Below are 20,420 nucleotides of genomic sequence, written 5' to 3' on the forward strand. Positions count from 1 at the left end.
TATCTCGGTATAAGCGACAGATTATTATAATCGTGTCCGTATATACAATCGTATAAACACTTAAATATCACCTGTTTACGCTACTCTCTTCGTTTCAATCGTCGTGCCTTTTGTAAATTTACGCGAGAAAATTGCTCATAGCAACCAAACATGGATAATTAAACGTTCAACGAATAAAAATTTATTATCCTTGTATTTATCAACGTATTTGCCTACGAAAATATTCGTTTTCTTACGATATGCCGATACATCGCCATTCGAGGCGAGTATAAAATTCATCGCTCAACGAAGAATCATTCAGAGCAGTGTTTCCCAAAGTGGTTTTGAGACACGATCTCCCTTCGTAATGACTAAATAAATTGCGATTTTTTTACTTAATTACAAAAAAAAAATCAAAAATATAATATTATTAACAAGATAATATAAATATAACATTTTATTTTTAGAGATGAATCGTACGCACACACATACACACAAGGTCCAGTTAAAATATCAGTGAAGTATTAAACATCTGTGTTACAACAAATATAAAATATTTCATATTTATATACTGAGAGATGAAAATCATAGTGAAATAAATCTAACTAATAGAAAATGGAATGTTATATGTTTTATAATATAAATTATTTTTAAATCACTAGATACACAAAACCAATGATAGAATTGAGGAAAGATATATAGAATTTACAGAATATCAGTTTTTCAAAATATTTTTTATATATGACTTATGACATCATTATGATTTAAAATGTCACATGATCATGATGATTGTGTAATTTATTGTATTTTCATAAATACATTGAAAATTTTCATTATGAAATTTTTTTATGTAAATAATTATGTAAAATTTACAAATTGGGAAACACTGATTTAGAGGGAACAACGATCGAAACAAAATGGAAAATAGTAGTAGCTAGCACCAGTAACTGTAGTATAAGTAGTAATAGTAATAGTAATAATAGTAGTAGCAGCAGCAGCAGTATAAGTAGTAGTAATAATAGTAAGTATAATAGAATAGTTGTAGTAATAGCAATAACAATAATGATAATAATCATTAATAAAAAAGGATTTTCGTTTGTAACGAATTGATTAAATTCATCGACGTATCCCGACATCTTTGAATCTTTCGCTTGTTTATCTTAATTTATTGTTAATATATTATCGATTATTCGATAATGGTAATATCTGGTACGATATTCTTATTATAAAGAAATCTCTTCGACTTGCGATGTTTACTTATATATCATTCTTCTTTAAATTTCATCAATTTTAATAAGTTTGTTCAGTATACAGTGAGTACATTTGTTTAAAAATAGCGTTATTGAATCGATTATCTTTTAATAAATTGAAATACTCATATTAGTCAATATTATACATAGAAAATAAATTAAATTTCATTTATTTAATACATATAGTTTTTTGTATAATAAATTAAATAATAATAAAATTTAATATCATAAAAATATTCGGATAATGAACAAGTTGTATAAATTTTATATTTATATAAGCATTGTAAATTGGCTAAAAATTTAACCAGCGAGGCAATTGTTGTGTTCCAATATTTTTGTGATTTTAAATTTTATCGCTTAAATTTTATTGCATAAAAATTACGTGTTTATTAAACCTCTATAAATAATCTGAGTTGAATAATCTAAGAATAGAGAGAAAATTTTAAATGAAATTTTTTTGTCTTAAATGAAACTGAAAAATTTTCTTTTATTTAAGAAATTTAGAAAAAAACAGCTTGACTAAAGATTTATGAAATTAAAAAAAAATATAGTTGTCTACACAAGATTAAATTAAAATTTTTATTTCTATTAACTTTGAAGACTGTTCTAATATTATAAAAATAATCAATTTAATAACACTATTAAAAACATATATATGGAGCAATAATTTCTTGCATACTATGATGTCTGAATATAAATGCAAGTCACTGTAATAAGAACACGGTAGAGGGAAGAGCGTTCGATATTTGATAACCATGAAAACGAGCAATGTCGATCACTTCAGTAGTGTAACACTGCTTGAAACTTGATCAGTAGCAGCAACGATTAAAGGATACTTACTGAGTGTATAAAGGACCGTATGTGTGTGTGTGCGTGTATGTATTAATTTCCGAAACTTGCTCTTTTAATATCCAATGTTTTATTCTATCGATGTGAGATAGCACGCAAAGAATATATTTAAATATGTTATTCTATCATGCTCGTCCTCGTATTTGGTTTCGTGAGATTTCTGACTCCATAAGGAAAGTGCATTATTCACAGCCCGTACTCTTATTTCTTAATCTTTTAAACAATCGAATCTAAATGATCGAACGTGACGTAACGCGATCCAACCGCGTATTTTATGTTATGTATGATATGTTTATGTGTCTTCATTCGATTAAAATACTATATAATGATTTGCATCCTGATCGAAACTGTCAAACATATATCACCAGTCAAAAATTTGAAATTATATGAAGTCGTTTCTTTTTTCACATTCTATTTTCTTCTAATTTTGCTATTAATCGGAAATTAAAATAACAGATATGAATAATTTGATTTATTTAAATCTATTTTTGATGAGAAAATTTTCTAACCTATTTATTTCTTAAAGTTGCTTGAAGTTTATGGAACATGTTAGTCATTTCAAACTTTTGGTAATGTTGCTTTTAACAAATATAAAAAAAGATAAATATCAACCTTTCACTTTTTTTTTTATTTATTTATGTTATAATTTTTGAGCAGGATGCAACACATTTTACATGCTTCTTTTTCTTTCTCTTCCATTTCTTCTTTTTTCTTTTACTTGGCAATTATTTTCATATTGAAATTTGAAAAACGAGATCATAACAGTTTGAAAAATTTATAAATCACATTCTTTTTTTGTGCCGTTTTGTTGATCAATTATGCATGATCGCATGTTCTCAAGCCCGCGCGAATCGGTTTGGCATCGTGTGTTGTATCATGTGTGTGTGTGTGTCGTGTTTATGCGTCTATAATGTGTATATGTATGGTATGTGTGTGTGAAATGTAAATGTGTAAATGTAAGTTTCAAGATATTTCGAAGAAACCTATATAAAGTGCTAACGACAAGTGCTCTCGAACACGCGGGGTTCCAACATTAGTTCACGTTACACGCTTAAGTACCGTTTCCGTTGCACGTCCGTCTACACGATTACGCAAGCCCCTACTACAGAAATAAACTTTTCGCGACATAATTAACCAGCGTAACCTAATAATTAATCTCCCGTCTATATGAATCTTACGAAAATAAGCTTCCTTTGGTTCGTGCTCGAAATCATTCTGCCCTCTATAGTTAAGATAATATATCCGACAATCTTTTCTTTTAAGACATGTTAAAATATATGAAGTTTCAAAAGTCTTTTATTTTTTATGTAAATTTAGAAAATATAATATTTGTAGAAATATATATTTTTTTTTGTTGCATTAAACATAAAAAAATAAAATGATAAAAATTTCTTTAAAATTTTCGAAATATTAGATAAGAGATTTTAACTAAAGAGGGCAGCATTGTTTGTGTGATTTCTTTCTATTTTGAACGGTTAACATGTTAAAACATGTTATTGATCAAGATAGGATTCCTTTTTTATTTTTTACCATTGCAAGTCGCAAATATTTGTTATGAATTTGAAATATGATTCTATAGCTTTTTTTTACGAATAGGCTTTTTATGTGGTATCGAATATTTATTGATAACAATAATCGTTAAGAGGTACTTAACGTACCATATCAGGTCTGTAAAAGCGAAAACATGAGCTTCGAGATCGATTATATCGAATAAATTGAATATCTGATCACTTAAAATTAGAAATTTAATTTTGCAATAATTGCAAAGCGAGCAAAATTTATTTTTTAATACATTTTCATTAGGTTGGTGGGAAAGTCATGTTTTTGATGTTAAAATAAGAAATTTTAAATAGTTCATAATATTATTGTTTATGATAAGTTAATTTATAAATATAGAATGTTAAACATAAATTAAATATTTTTGAAACGTTAATGAAATTGAAAAAGTTATATTAATTTTTAACTTTTTTAATAAATTATATTATACGCATTATTTATTGTATTATATATATGTATTATATTATATTCTCTACTTTAATCCAAGCATAGAAATAAATGCAGATTAATATTATTGTAGTAATTAAGACATAAAATAAGACAATTTTTATTTTTAATCGTTCAAATAATACAAACTTAAAAAAAGTTTTTGAAAAAAATATTTTTTTAAAACAAATTGAGAATTAAATACATGTTAATATCAAAATCGAATTTCAAATTACAAAACAATATCATTTAGTAAATGACAGAATGATCAATATACATAAATTTTCTATAAATATTTTGGAAAGTACAGAAGAAAAAAAAAATAAAAAATAACACTTATTGATAAACCACATAACAATTTTATAATATTTATACAAAATTCCAATAATTTAAAAACTATGGATATAATTAATAATAATCATAGTAAATTGATTTATTGTACTCACAAAATTAACACTACTTTTTCACCAACCCAATTTATCTTTTCGCAAATCACAATTGAAACGATGCCGCGTCGGGATGTCGAAAATAAAAAATTAATACAATATATTTCTGTTCAATAGGAAAAATAGCGCAAACACTGCTACAGTACTCGAAGGAAGCCAACTACGATTGTGGGCTGAAACGTCGGTTACAAAGCTGTCCTAGATATGCGGCGTTCAACCGGAAACTCGGACTGCCACTGTTTCACGTTGTAACACGACCGAGGAAGCCTCGAGCTGCTATAGTTCAGTTCGTACGTATGTACATAGGTGTGTACATATGGATATACAAATGTACTAACTATGATGATAGCAGAATACAGAAAGGATTGGCGAAGTTTTTTCTCCCATTTCTCTTTACACGTTCGCTTTCTTTTTTTTTTTTTTTTTTTTTTTTACTTGTCTCTTGATCACGCGCAGCATATACACACACACATACACGCATATACACATAACACGCGATACATGCATACACGCACGCGCATATATCACTCTCCTTTGGCACGTTAGCTCATATGCTACGTTTTACATGATTTTTAGCCTATCGTTGCGATAAAAAAATACAAGGAATAAAAATATATCACGTAACAACGTCTCTCTCGCTCGTCATCGACGAGAAATCACGAGAGAAACAACTCGTCAGTATCCTAAAGCTGGCTGGAACGCCGACATTTCTTTCGACATTTTCACAAGTTCTTGGAACTCGGAGGAAAAATGTCGTTTCCTTTTTTTTTTTGCATGTTATTTTTCTTCCTTTCTTTGAGAAATTCTCCGCAACGTTCTCGAATACGTTCTGCGATACGTACAGTGTAAATTCTTCATTTTACATCACGATATTTCGCGTTAAAAATCGAAAGGGTGTTTTTTTTAAGCTTTTATTTCGATCTCTTCGGTTCGTTATCCGATCCAAGATAGCCATCAGCTAGGTTGCGGAGGTGTCAACTTCACCAAGAGCCACGTGTACAATTTTGGCTTTTGTTTATCGACCAGCTCGTATTGAAGATTGCTCAGCCCATCCGTGGCAAATCTTTTTTTACCTGTTTTTAGATACTCGTATCTGCGGGAATTGAACAATTATAAAATTATGTTTACATATAACAAGAAATGATTAAATTTCATTTTAAGAGATAGAAAGTTTCTTATTTATTTTTGTATTTCATTTATTCTATTCGATGAATTAAGTTTGAAAATATTTTCAAGAATCTATCATATTAATAGTGTATTAGTAATTATAAAAATTATATTTTATGAGTTATTTTGATCACCATGGATATAATATTTATCCATATAATATTTAATTGTGTTTCAGTTTTAATTGTACACTAGATTTTAATTTACCTCATTCTATCATTTAAATTAATTCTCTTAAATTCTGTAATTTATAATTATTATTACATTCTGTAATTTATAATTAACAACATTATGAAAAATTGAACAGATTATGGAATCATGGCAGTCAAAATAATCATACTAATATTGAATTTCATCATAAACATAAAATACCAAAAGTATTAATTGATAATATTCAATCAACATTTTTATTAATAAATATTAATAAGTGCTATTTATTAAAATAATAAATATTGGGGAATTTTGATCAATGAAATCAGCATCAGTGACATTTATCTTGTTTATTTCAAAATGATTCTTAATTCACACATGCATAACTCTTGAAGTTCTGTAATAGAACTTGTAAGTTCTGAAATTAAGTTTATTTTTTTTCAGACTATATTCATCAAATGTTTTTAATTATCATTAAAAAAAAAAATAACTAAAAATAAAGCTAAAAAATGTTGTATCCCTTAAAATAAAAGTTTAAGAAACACAAAATGACTGAATAATTCACCTCTTTGGATTAGCCCTTTCCTTCTTGTGCGTAAGCATTTTATACCGTGCCACATTCGCTGGATATCGAGAGATATGAAGACCGTGCGCTTTGATTCGGTTCGCCATGTCGTCGTCCTCGCCACCCCAACCCCAGAATACATTGCTGAATCCGTTTACCAGTCGAAACTGTTCGCGTGACACTGCTGATACGCCGCCAAATAAATCGGCATATGGTAACCTATGTGGAACAATAATGATGGTATGTATTCATAGCCATTTTCAAATGAGAATGAATTTGCAATTTTGCTATTACTAAGGATTTACAGATAAAAGCTGCGTCCAATAGGAATATTATTTTAATAACATTTAGCTATTGAAACTTATCATAATTATTAGAATTATTAGAATTATAGAAAAGTTATGGTGAGTACAATTACTTTGATACTTTTTTATTTTTATATATTTTAATATGATTATTATTATTATTATTAAATTGAATATATATATGTATTATATTTCTTTCAATAAAATTATTTAATTTATGTTTTAAATTAAAAATATTTTAAGTAATATTTTAAATGGTATATATAGATTTGGTATGATTTTTCATAAATTGGTGAAAGAAACAAATGTCGAATCAATAAAAGTAAAAATAAGAAAGTTTTGTATTTTATAATGTAAAATGTATATTGATATATGTTTTAGATAAAAACCTTTTAAATTATAAAAATGTAAATCAACTTAGTAATTTCTATATTTATTTTAACTATAATCTAATATTATCTATATATAATCTATATATATCTAATATATAATCTAATATAGTCTTCTAATATTTATTTTAACTATACTATAACTAGTTAATATAATAAGTTTTTCACTGACATTCAATACACGTAATTTATTTGAACATAAATAGAAGAAAGATCAAATGATCTTGATAAAAAAAAAATAAATAAATTTAAATATATCTCTCTTATGCATGTTTCTTCTTTTATTTCAAATATGAATCATGTAATGGAGTAATGAAGCAATAATAACTATATAATCCAAAATTGCGAAGGTTTTAAAATTTTGAGAACAATCTTAGTTGAAATTAGTCGAATCAATTATTGATTTAATATCCCACCTATAATTGAATTTATCCACAGCGACAGACATGTGCCTCGGTTGCTCCGGACACGTGTACAGATTTCTATCGTTTTCAGGAAGTAGGTCGACATCGTGAAAAATGAAACAGTCGAAAGGTCGTTCCTTCAAGGCTTCCACGTATCCTACGTTCATGAGCATCGCGCGATTGAAAGCGTCGCTACCTGGAAAACAAACAAGAGTTACTCGATCGATCGTTTGGCAAAGGTAAAGTAGAGAATTTTGAATGAATCTCAGGCGAATATCATGAATTTTTTTCCTCGTGATATATATTCTATTTACTTCTTGTGTATGTTGGAATAGAGGACACGGTTGAAGACTAAGCGTACCTCGATCAAAAGTTTCACATCTTATCTCTTTACAGGGAGCCTCGAGGAGACTCGAGAAACTGGCAGAAAAAGTAGGCCGTAAGCTCTATCTTCAACCCTACACTCGTTTCACTACTCTTTCAACAATTTGCAGATGCACGCAAGCAAGCAAAATCATTGATACACACATACTCCTCAATCTTTTGTATGTATATATTTCTTTTATCGATACCTCGACATCTTTACCCAAATTTTAAGACATAAGAGTTTTAATCTGTGGGTTATGATTTTCAAGAGTGTTGATAGTTTCGTTTGGAGGATTTTTTTTAATAAAAGGATATTTTAGTAAATCGTTTTTAATTGATTAGTTTAAGAATATTTTTTTAAAATTTTGTTTTAATATATAAATATTAATTCTTTTTTGTATATCAAATATTTATATTTAATTGTTTGGAAGATTTTTGAAAAAGTTATATATTATAGTAAAATATATTATTATTTTTGTAAACTGGGAAACATTAAATGAACTAATAATCGCTATCTGGAATAAAAAAGAAAGGGAAAATTTATTATAATAATAGTTTTAAAGAAAAAGAAAAAAAATAGAATGGTGAATATACCATTGTGAAGCAATTTATAAATAGAGAAATAAGAATAGTGAGAAAGAAAAAATTTGCAGTTGTATTATCAGAAAAACTATTATTATGTTGTATTATGTTGTAAACTTTAATAATCCATATGAATTTTTGTCTATAATTAAGGAATTAAATTATTAAAATTTTAATTTATAAATAATTAATAATATGAATATATTTCTTTCTTCTTGAGTTATAAAAAAAAGATCCATAGTATTATTAAAATATATTATTTTATTTTCAAAATGATACATTAAAAAAAATAGAATTAAAAATTCTAAATATTTCCATTAATTGGATTATTTTTTATGTATTTATTTTAAAAAAAGATATTATATTTTATATCGATTATTATATTATGCATTTAATTAATGATTTGAAAATTTATTTTGAATAATTTAAAAGTAGATTCTTTTCAGTATAAATTATTAAAAAATAAAAAAGATCAATATTATAAGATCAAAATATAAAACAAATTCTTCATCACATACATTAGATATAAATCATTAACAATAACCAATTATTATTTCACATATTTATTTTTAATTTTTTATAATATAGAAACTTATTTTTTTATACTATTTACATTCCTAACTTTTTACAATGCAATATAATTTTTATTTTATCATCTCTGATCAATTAATATTTCTACAGTCTGTTTATCTTTAACTGAATAATACTATTAAATTTATCAAAAAAATGTTTCAACAAAAGTTCAAAGAGGTTTAAATTGGCAAGCAATTTTTTAAAAGATCTCCTCTTTTATTTTAAGGAATTATTTACCTTAAGAAGTACTTTTTTTTCACCCATTTCACAAAAAAACAAATTCAATGGAGTATTTCATATGCAAATATCCAACTGGACGAAGATGTGCACACACCTAAATTGGTATATACGTTAAGTATAGATAGTTTTCGTGTCGCGCATATACACGTGCGATATATCGATGCATCTGGGTCAATCAGAGAACAACGTAACGCACGAGATCGTGTCAAATGGGAAAAAATGTAGGGTCGTGGTTAAAGAGGAGCTATTCTCAAGAACGAGACGCCTTGCTGTCGATAATCTTCGCACTATTTTTTCGTGTTATGAAAATCGTACAATGAAACCAATCGACTCCTGCCCGATATTTCAGATGCAGTTTTTCCACGAAAATATTGAATATTATTTATTATAAGGAAATTGTGATTTTAATGAAAATTTGTTTACATTTTAATAAAACATTTATTAAATTACATATGAAAGAAATTTCTTTAATATAAGTGAAATCAAAATTTTAACATTTTTCTTATATTTTGAATGCAATTATTATTTTTTTTTTTCATAATAGAATGACAGAGCATTTTAAACATTTAAAATTTCGTTCTACTTTGTAGTATTAAAGATTTTATCATTAATTTATTTTCATTTTCAATTGAATATTATTTAAAATATCAACAATTAAATCTTACTTTAATTATTACTTATAAATATTTATCTTAATTACTTATCGTAATTACTAATTATCAATCCATTCGTTAATCGTTAATTTTGCCAATATTGTAATGAAATGTTGATTAAGCAAATTATTCGAGTTTAAATTAAATGAATATCCAAATGAATAATCTCAGATCTCTTATTAAATAAATATACAGGATATTTCAAAACCTTGTAAGGTTTAATTGAGTGATTGCTGAGGTGATTTCGAACAACTTTTCCCTTTGGAAAAATTTTCGTTTCGGCCAATCGTAGAGCGCGTAATTTTGTCGAGTCGCTATGGTAGTGTTGGGTATGTGCTACTCGCAAGTTAAACAAACAATACATTGACTTTTATATAATTTATATGTATATCCATGTATATATACAACTATGTATATCCATCATTATGTAGTCTATGATTGGTTAGTGTTTTTTTTTTATTAATAATTCATTAATAAAGAAAAAACGAAAGAAAATTGTTGCAAAATTGTCTGAAATCACCAAATTAAACTTCGTTGATCGACTTTTTGTACATTGCTCAAACTATTTTTTCTTCTATTTCTTCAATTGTATTCTTTTAGTAATTCATCATCACTAACACTCTCAATATATTGAAAACTAAAGATGATAAAATCCATTAAAATTCATATTAAAATTCATTGCTCTATGACAACAGCTGATCTATGGTTATAAATGTAAATGAAATCTTTGTATTTATTATCATAAAGAAAATTCTTCAACCTTCAAGTTTTATCGACTAGACAGACTTGCAAAACGAAGTTCGCGTCCTCGAGACGATTGGATTGTTTAATGGAAGACCACTAATCAATAAACTCGATTCGATTCGCTTGGATGCTCGCGTTCTTCGAATCGACAAAGAAGATTATTAATGTGATTCGATTCTATGGATACAACGACGGCAAAAAAAAAAAATATTACTATTTCTTAACTGAAAAATAATATATTTTATGTCGCTTTATAAAAGTGTTATCCAACGGTTTATGAATCGCGAGTCTTTTTTATAATATTTTTTCTTCTTTTCTTCCAATGGAATAAAATGGAAAATTAAAAAAACAAACACAATCTTTATTATCATGGAAATTACCAATGGGCTTTCAGTAAAAAGAATTAGTCTGATTCGTATAAAATATAATGCAATTATATTAAAATAAATAAGAAGTTATTAACTAAAAATAGAGATTTTTTAAAAAATAGTTTTATTCTGATTTTTTAAGAATTGGAAATAAATTAAAAACTTATAGAGATAATAAGTTGGAACAAAATTGTATAAGTTAATATATTGTGAATTATAAAATCAATATATTGTTTTATAAGTAAATTTTTAACAAAAGTTGTGTTTCAGAAAAAGTACTATTTCAATAAAAAATTTGGAAGCAAAGGATAATGGATTATGTGCATACAGAAAGCAGAAAATCTCTTTGAGAAAGTGAAATTAATCCTCAAAGTTTCAACTTTTTTTTATATATTTTTTTTTAATTTCATCTGGGACTTTTTTTTATAACAGAGTAACAAAGCATTAAAAATTGAACATTTATTTATTACAGAATATTGTGAGTATATTTGTGAATATATCAATTTTTAAAGAGTATTAGAGATTAAAACAAATAAAAAAAATATCGCTTGAGGCTTATTTAATAAGATATAAACAATTTAAGTTTAAATTAGATGAAAATTTAAACAAATCTCTTGTGTTTTTTCAAATATAAATTTCAATTATTTACAAATAAATTTTCAATAAATAAATCTTAACAGACATTTATATATACTTTTGTGTTTATTTTAGCCTTTAAAATTTATAATATAAAATTAAAAAATATTATAATATAGTAAAAATAAAAAAAAAATTAACAATTCAAAACTTTTGTAAGATTTCTAAATTTGAAAATTAACAGATTCTTTTTTACACAATTCTTTCATTTCCTATTAAGGATATAGATACTCAATTTTTTTATATCACAGGGTATATTCCTGGAAAATCTTTGAAGTTAATTTTAAAAAAACAAAAAACAATCAATTTATTTATCAAATCATAAGCAATTTGTATTAGAACTAAGAACAGTGTGACAAAAACAAAAATTACTCACTTAATCTTCATCTCTCTTCACATAATTAATTTAAACTTAATTTACAACTTAATAAACAAGCCTCAACCGACATATTTACAGTTCCTTTATTTCGATCGAATCAAATTCTTAGTATATTCCACGAATATATCAACAGCTAGATCACAATGCCACGTCATTCGTCGTTTCAAATCTTTTCCCCGGGCTTTCACGACAAGGAATTTCAGTGACGCGACGTCGAGTGAATCGCGCGCGTTAATCTCTTTTACGTCACGATGATCTAAGCGAAGGGGAATCACAGAAACACCAGCGAATTAATTTCCTCGTTCCGATAATAACCGCGACTCGGTCATAAAGGGAGGGAAAGAGAGAGAGAGAGAAAAGAAGACGAAGAAACTAGGGCTCGAATTACAAAGGAATATTTAAGGCATTGAAATTAAATCCGTACAAAGCAACGTGTACAAGTCATGCGCAGCATCGATAACGGGCATACATTCATTTTGCCGTGGCAAATTGAGACATCTCTCGAATCTTGTGCCATTGATACCGCAATGCGGCACGTGGCGGCAACAGCTTCTCTCTCGTCTTTGCGATTAGGCTTTAGTCTCATTTACGTACAGCTATTGTTATCAACCGAGTATTCCAAAGAAACGAACTTATCTCGAGAGTTGACGTAACACCTGGATTAATGGAGATGAGTAAAAGTAAGGATTTTTTTTTTATTGTCTTCAATTCTATTTCAGTTGCATAGAAAGATGCGTAGAAGTAAATAACACATAGATTAAATTAAATTCGTTGGAAGAGAGAGAGTCCATAAAAAAGAAAAAAGAATTGGTTGATATGCAAAAATATCGATTGAAGATTATTTATTATTCATATGAGCAATTTATATTACATAGGATTTTTCTTATTATCTTTGTTGTAATGTAAATTTCAATTGCTTATAAGTTTAATATCAATTGGTCTTTTGTACACCAATTTTTGTATTTTTATATCTTAAATCGACTCTTTAAAAAATTCCATGGGATTATTGCGTTAACATCTTCATGAATTTTTATGTAATTATGAGAGTCATTTATTTTTCATTTGTAATTACAAGAATATCTAATGAGATGTTGGAATATTCAAATAAAGTACTTGAAAAAAATAACTACACCAATATAATTGTATCAGCAGAAAAAAATTCTACTAGCATTTTAAAACTCATCGTTATTTTAACTTTTATTTTTCAACTCAGATTCAGAATTTAAAGTCATATAAGAAATAAATTTCAATTCCACTTCATTCAAGTACACCACTATGTTACGTTTATCTCACACATCAACAGCTCTATCTAAAACGTTATCGCCATTTTTGGAAGGTCGTGATATCCAGCAATAGTTTTTCGAGGCGTGCACAGTAGTATCGAGAGATCGGTTGCTGCCATTAATCGCGATTCTCGTGAAATACGAAATGCAGCTTATCGGCCATCGGCGTTGTATCGTTGCCGAATATCGCCACGTAACGAATTAATCCGTTAAGGCCCAAACGAAACGTTTCATTTAATGCTAGTAACTGAAATCTGTGAGATAACCAGGCAGAAAAAATTGTCCAAATATCTGAGAGGAGATATACGAGTCCGAGTGATAAATCGTGCGTACATTTCACGTAAAAACACGTTTCATATGGTAATTTTATTTTTTATGCACACAGGAATGTTTTTATATTTTTATATATGAAACATATTTGCGAGATGTATAATTCTGACATTTTCCATGAATTAGATATTCCTTGATATTTTGGACAATTAATTTTGTTGAGATTTTTAGCAAATGGTTAAACAAGAAATATTTATAAATCAACTGTTGATGTAAATTTTAAGAGAATATTAGAGATTAGATAATTAAAAAAAGGAATTTAATAATTTCTTTAGTTTCTTCATTTATAATTTCTTTCAATCAATATATATATATATATATATATATAGATCAAGTTCTGGATCAAGTTTTTGTAATATCCATTAAAACAACATTGTAATAATATTTTATTTCAATTGAAATAATAGCTTAATTAATAAATTTGAATTATTTATTGTTGATTTTTCAAATATTCTTCAGACTATAACCACATGGACCAAAATTGATAATGGCCGAATATGTAACATCTGGAGAGTAGCCAGATTGAAAATAAACTTCTTATTTCAACTTAATTAATTTTGGCGGTAATTTTAGTAGCATACAACAGAGCATTACTAGGTCGAAAAATAACCGTTTCGGCCATGTTGACATTGTTATTTTATTGCATTGCGTATCTTTTGTCGATATATTCTACATTGATCGATTTATTTCCCTATAACGTAATGATTAATTTTTGAAAAACAAGATAAAATTCATGAGAAAATAAAGTAGCTTATCAATATTCATGCGCACGATATGCAAAAATATTCAAGGAATAATACGCATTATGATATTTGAAAGTGAAAAATCTTTCCTGCTTTTTATACAGCGTGTAAGATAAATAACAAAATTGAGGATTATTTATTAAATTATAAATAATTTAATAAAGTAATGTGAAATGTGATAGAGATAGAATGAGTCCATTTTCGTTTCGCTTCATCTAATGCAAAATTTAAATGTAATGATATACAAAAAAAGTATAAAATATTCAAATAGTATTCAATATTCAAATAGTGCACGCATTATGGTACTATTTAAAATAAAGGTGAATCTCTATTTAAGCTCCATTCTTTTTATTAAGTTTATACAAATTTTATTTTGTATAAATATCTATTTATCAACATTAAAAATTCATAGAATTTATTATTAGTAGTAAACGTTCTAATATATTATTATAATGTATCTTTTAATATTTTAAATAAAAGAGAATTTTAAAAACTTGCTGAATATTTTACTCATAATTGTTTCTTCTTTCAATTAGAAATTGAACAATATTAAATTTCTAAAAATTTGAATTATTTATAAGATAAAGTACATTTTTTATAAAACATTACAAATAAACATCCCTTTTTAAGCACTTCTTTTGTGCAAAATAAAATCAGTCTAAGAAACTAAAAAGTTTAATCAAATCAAAGCTTTAATTTTTATTTTATTTTCATTATTCGATTAATCATAATATCTATATTATTACAATATATTTATATTACATAAAATATTTTAAAGATATTTAATCTGTCCAATAATTCTTACCTTGCAAATATCTGTTATGAATGAGATAAAAACACATAATATTCATCGTTTTTGAAAATTATTGATGATCAAATATTTTAAATTTTGAATTAAATTTTAACGACAGATTTGAAAAGATTATTTAAAGGCCATATCCATGCTAAACGAAAGATCAAATATTTATTTCCACGTGTTATAAATAAATAAATAAATAATAAATAATCATATATAGAAAAAAAAATCACATTATCTCATTTGGATGGATAATCGAAAAAACGAAAGAGATTCTCACCTTTCTGCTCGATCACAAATATTTGATAATCGATCTGTTGGCGAAGCAGCATCGGATGAAGATTGTAGAGCAAAGTTTGGAGATGCTTCGGTCGATCGCGAAACGGAATGATGATGGCTACTCGATGCCTGGCCGTGCAATTTGTTGGACAACCTTTGCCGCCGGGCTTCACCTCGGTGAACGTCTTCTCCATCACCTCCAACTCCGGTGGTGATTTGCTAACAGTCAGTGGGCCAACTGCAAATAATCCATCGGGTCAAGCTTTCAATCTCGCGGTTTATTCCGCGACCCAGTTGGAAATGGCGCTATTCATGGATAATTATCACGTATTATATCAAATTGGCGAAAGACGATTGGAAGAGAAATTGCAGGAACAGTTGTAGAAAAAAGATCTCGAACGTGTGTGAATTTCAAGATGATATTAAATACGATTCTAATGTATAATGCATAAATAATATATATAATTACAATGAATAAGTTTGTAATTTTAATTCGTGAGAAGAAATGGTATATCGTATTTTTGCATATGTTATTGAAAATAATTGTAACAATTGTAATTCTTAATCATTTGAATGATTATTACTTATTATGTATCCACATTTATTACAAAATAATAGAAATTAGAATTACAGAATTTGGGAATTAATGAGAAAAATTAATTTAAATTTTCTTAAAATAAAAATAATGTTCATATTTTATAAAATATGAAACATTTTTTACTTTCTTTTTAATTTATATTATTTTTCAATGTCACGTGATATATAACAAGCTTTCATCGAAGTTTACACTATGAAAAAAAAAAAAAAGCGAGTGAAAGATCCCAATTTCAGTTGAAAGGACTTCATTCGAATCTTGATGGAAGAACATTTCAATTCGAATAAAATAAGTGATTCACGTTATATATTGCTTGGAATTGAAATTGCTTGAATCGAAATAGTGAACGATGCTTAAACTATGAACACAACATTTAAAAATTGTTTATAACGAGACAAAGAATCATCAATACAAAAGCTGACATTTATACAAAATCCCTTTAAAACTTTTAATGCGTATTTTCCGCCGTTCGGAAAAACGAACAAAGAAGCGTTTACAGCGTGGCATTGATTCGCTATTATCTTCTTTTTATTCAAATGAATTACTACTGTATAGAATGAAAACAGAAGGAGTCAATAGCAGATCGTATACATATATATATTTTTCTTTCAACGGTGAAATTACAACAAATTCCAAAGTATGCAATTCAGGAAGTAATAATTATTTTTCTATCATTAAAACTTTTGAAACTTTAAAAAAAGTATAAGATACTGATATATTTGAAACTCGTAATCTAATCAAAATAAATCCAATTTTTTATACAAAAAAATGTCCACTTGAGAATAAAAGTATCTATGGAAAGTATTTAGAGTGAATATTCAGTCCAAGCAGTTTCAAGAATTAGAAACTATTCTATTAACATAGAATGAGATAACAATGATTAAATGACAAAGACTAAACACAAATTTATTTCCATTAGACAATTCTCAGAAACAGTTGTGGAAATAAAAATTTCAATATTTGTTCAATATAGTTTATAAGACAAAACCTTTTTTCCAATTTCTCATTTATTGAACTTTTACTCTCAAATTCTCTAAAATCATCAAGAATTACAGTATCATACAGAATAATTTCAATTTTTCTTATTTTGCTGCTTTAATTTTAGAATGAATAAATAATTACTTAAACTGAATATTTTAATTAAATAATAATAATCACAATTACTAAAATAATATAAGAATTAATAAAATCAATATTTAAGTCGAAATTAAATATAAATAATTACTTCTTATATTATTAAATTTATAAGATTTAATATATAAAATAAATATATTTGTTAATTAAAATATTAACAATACAAATACAATTAATAAAAATTATTTTATCCTTTAAATATCATTTAAATTTATAAATATTAGTATATATTGCTAAATCATTAACAATTTATTGTTAATAAATTATTTGGGTTACTTTAAATCCTAATTAAGAATTTTTTTATTTAAAAAATTTAAAAAATTTTCATTAATATTTTCAATATTATGCTCTAAATATAAGCTATTTAAATTTAATTAATAAAATTTATTATATAAATTAATAAATAAATTACATAAATTAAAATTATAATGTCTCAAGTAGAGACATACATCTTTGAAATACGAATTCACTCTATTTTTTAATAAATTGAATTGAGAGTAACCAACAGCACTTTTATTCTCAACGTCCACTTACAAAATATTTTCATAATATTTTTCAAAATTTTTTACCCTTAAGTGTCTTAAAAATTATATTCAAGTTTTTAAGTTTCAAATTTAAATTAATTAGTTCAAGTTTTTCACATTTGATGGATAATTTGGAGGAGGTTAAGGGCGACATTTAATCGGGCATTGGTGCAGACTTATACAATGCATATAACTTACTGAGATGAGGCGAGACAAGCGGACATCGCGGTATCACGGTATTGTTTGTCGAATTTGCGGTCAAAGATTCCTGGGAACTTCCAACGAAGTACGTGTTTCGAATGGAGTCGTCACCATCCAGCTTGGAGAAGTTGGAATTATCCTTACCACCCCAAAGCAGGGTGGCATTGTTGTTACCCAGTATGCTCGACACCGTTACAGGCCCGTATATGATCAACCCACGTGGATGATGTCTGTAGGAACGATCCGTGTATCTGAAACAAAATGTTAGATTGTCCGATAATATTTTTCCTATCAATGATCGAGGGATGAGAAAATATTAGCAATTATGTTCATTGTAGAAAAAAGATGTGAATTTCTTTCTCGATACTTTTATCATTGATATTTTTCGCGTGGCTTTCTCTTGGTTTAATTTTGAAACACGTCCAATATTTTTGATAGTCTTTGGAAATCTCAATTTTGGAAGATTCTCGTTTTAATTTGTCATCATGAATGGTTAATGAAACAGAATTGTTTCTCATAAATTATTTTGAATCATCTGAAATAAATGAGAAAGGTTCAGGAATTTGGATTTTTCATATTTTAAGTATTATTATAGTTAATTAAGAAAATTATGTTAATGTTCATATTTTATTCGTTATAATTATGCCAGCAATATAATTATATCAACATTCATTTTTGTTTCAAAAATGATTTCAAAGGACAAGTTAACCAGTGTCTATTGGATTAAATTATTCCATAAACGAATGACTGATCAATATCATTTGTACAGATATATATATATATATATATATATATATATATATATATATATATATATATATATAGTTTTAGTTATAACTTATAATTTTTATTAATTATTTATATTTACAGGTAAAATTTAGATATGTATGCATGCACATAATATTTCTTATTTATATGTACATAAAGTGACTCATATATTTTCATATGGAATCTATATATATATTTTTTAATATAAATAAAGAAAATAAGAAGACATAACAATTAAATGCAACAATATCGATATTCATTTATTATAACAAAAAATTTTTCTTATAAAGAGTCATATTTTTTAAAATATTGTTATAGATATGTGAATACTTCATATTTTATTGATTCCTTTATTTTTCATTTTTTTCAAAATTTTATCTTTATAAATAAATAATATTTATAAATTGAATACCGAAAATGAAATTTAATTTATATTAGATATTTTTCTAATTTAAAAAATCAACTTATTAATAAAATTATAAGAATTCAATAAATTGCATTCATCTGAAAACGTGCACGATCTTTCGACACAAACTTCAATTCTATTTCAAGATAAATTGGCAATAATTGCAGCCATAATATCGTCGAAACGACCAATCGATAATTCGATTCGATTCGATTTTGAGATAAAATTTTACAATTAGATATTTATTAGTATCATGTTTAAATCTTAATTTAATTGTATATAAAAAATCCTAAAAAAATATCCTATATATTAAATATTATTTATTTAATAATATTTAGTAATATTTAAAAATTTAATTTGAAATATTTTTATTAATAAAGTCTAATCCAATTCAAATTTCATAATTCATAGAGAAATAAAAATTTTTAACATTAATAACCAAATAGAGATCATTTAATTGCTTCCACTCTACGATTAATAAATTAAATTATGATTTAAATTCAATCAAGTTCATAATGGAATTAAAAATATCCGCAAGATCTTTCACGTGACATTTCCTAATAATAAATAAACCACGTAATCGAGTACGATCAATTTTCGATTATTTATATCATACACTGCAAACTAGATGTATCCGCGAAAATTTCATTTACGTAATCGATAAAAATCAAAACAAATTATATTAAAAGTCAATTATGATAATATAATTTAGACGACAAAGTTTGAATCACGAGGGACCGTAGCTGGATTAAAATCACGTTCACGATTGCTTCTCGCATGGAACGAGCAAATTAGCAGTTGTTACCTGTTATAGTTAAGGCTGCGTGAGCTAGCAGATTAATTTCAGATTAATAACGTTCTACAACCGATCAGGGAACCGATAGATCTTGCCTAATCGGTAATTTTCCCGAGAAACTTGCTTCAAACTGTGACGCAACTGCGAGATTTTCAAATCGATTCGAATCGTTTTACGCCGCTTCAATTTAATAAGTCCGGACGAATTTAATAAGACACAAACGAGTCATTTCACGATTCGAATTTAAGCCGCTTAAAGGCTGAATTGTATTGCTATAATTTTGTGTCTTGGACGCGCAATGATCATCCAGATTCTGAGTAAGAGTGAAACAATTGGAGAACATCTTAATTAAGTTTATATTTTTATTCCAGATTATTTTCTTAATGATTAATTAATGGAGAAAAGCAATATATATATATATATATATATATTTTAAAAATAATGTAAATAATTTCCTAATTTGCAAAGGAATATATTGCAAATATATAATAACAAAAAATCAAAAAAGTAATTCAAGGAAAGAAACAAAGCAATAAA

The 20,420-nt window shown here is 26.3% G+C and overlaps 1 protein-coding gene across 5 annotated transcripts in view; it reads right to left on the reverse strand.

The window, feature by feature from the left end:
- Positions 1 to 4,469: 4,469 nt before the first annotated feature.
- LOC411365 (beta-1,4-N-acetylgalactosaminyltransferase bre-4) overlaps positions 4,470 to 20,420 on the reverse strand; it is a 99,904-nt gene continuing 83,953 nt past the window's right edge. For 4 of the 5 annotated variants that reach the window (XM_006557256.3, XM_006557255.3, XM_016911241.2 and 1 more), the window contains 5 exons: positions 17,911 to 18,164; positions 15,461 to 15,697; positions 7,500 to 7,683; positions 6,390 to 6,608; positions 5,269 to 5,600 (listed from right to left, as the gene is read on the reverse strand). In XM_006557256.3, the coding sequence (XP_006557319.1) occupies positions 5,462 to 5,600; positions 6,390 to 6,608; positions 7,500 to 7,683; positions 15,461 to 15,697; positions 17,911 to 18,164 (1,033 nt within the window). In that variant the 3' untranslated portion in view covers positions 5,269 to 5,461. Of the gene's footprint in view, positions 5,601 to 6,389; positions 6,609 to 7,499; positions 7,684 to 15,460; positions 15,698 to 17,910; positions 18,165 to 20,420 lie in introns of all 5 variants that reach the window. The other variant, XM_006557254.2, reaches the window with a different exon arrangement.

Source organism: Apis mellifera, linkage group LG3, assembly GCF_003254395.2.
Source record: "Apis mellifera strain DH4 linkage group LG3, Amel_HAv3.1, whole genome shotgun sequence".
Classification (NCBI taxonomy): Eukaryota; Metazoa; Arthropoda; class Insecta; order Hymenoptera; family Apidae; genus Apis; species Apis mellifera.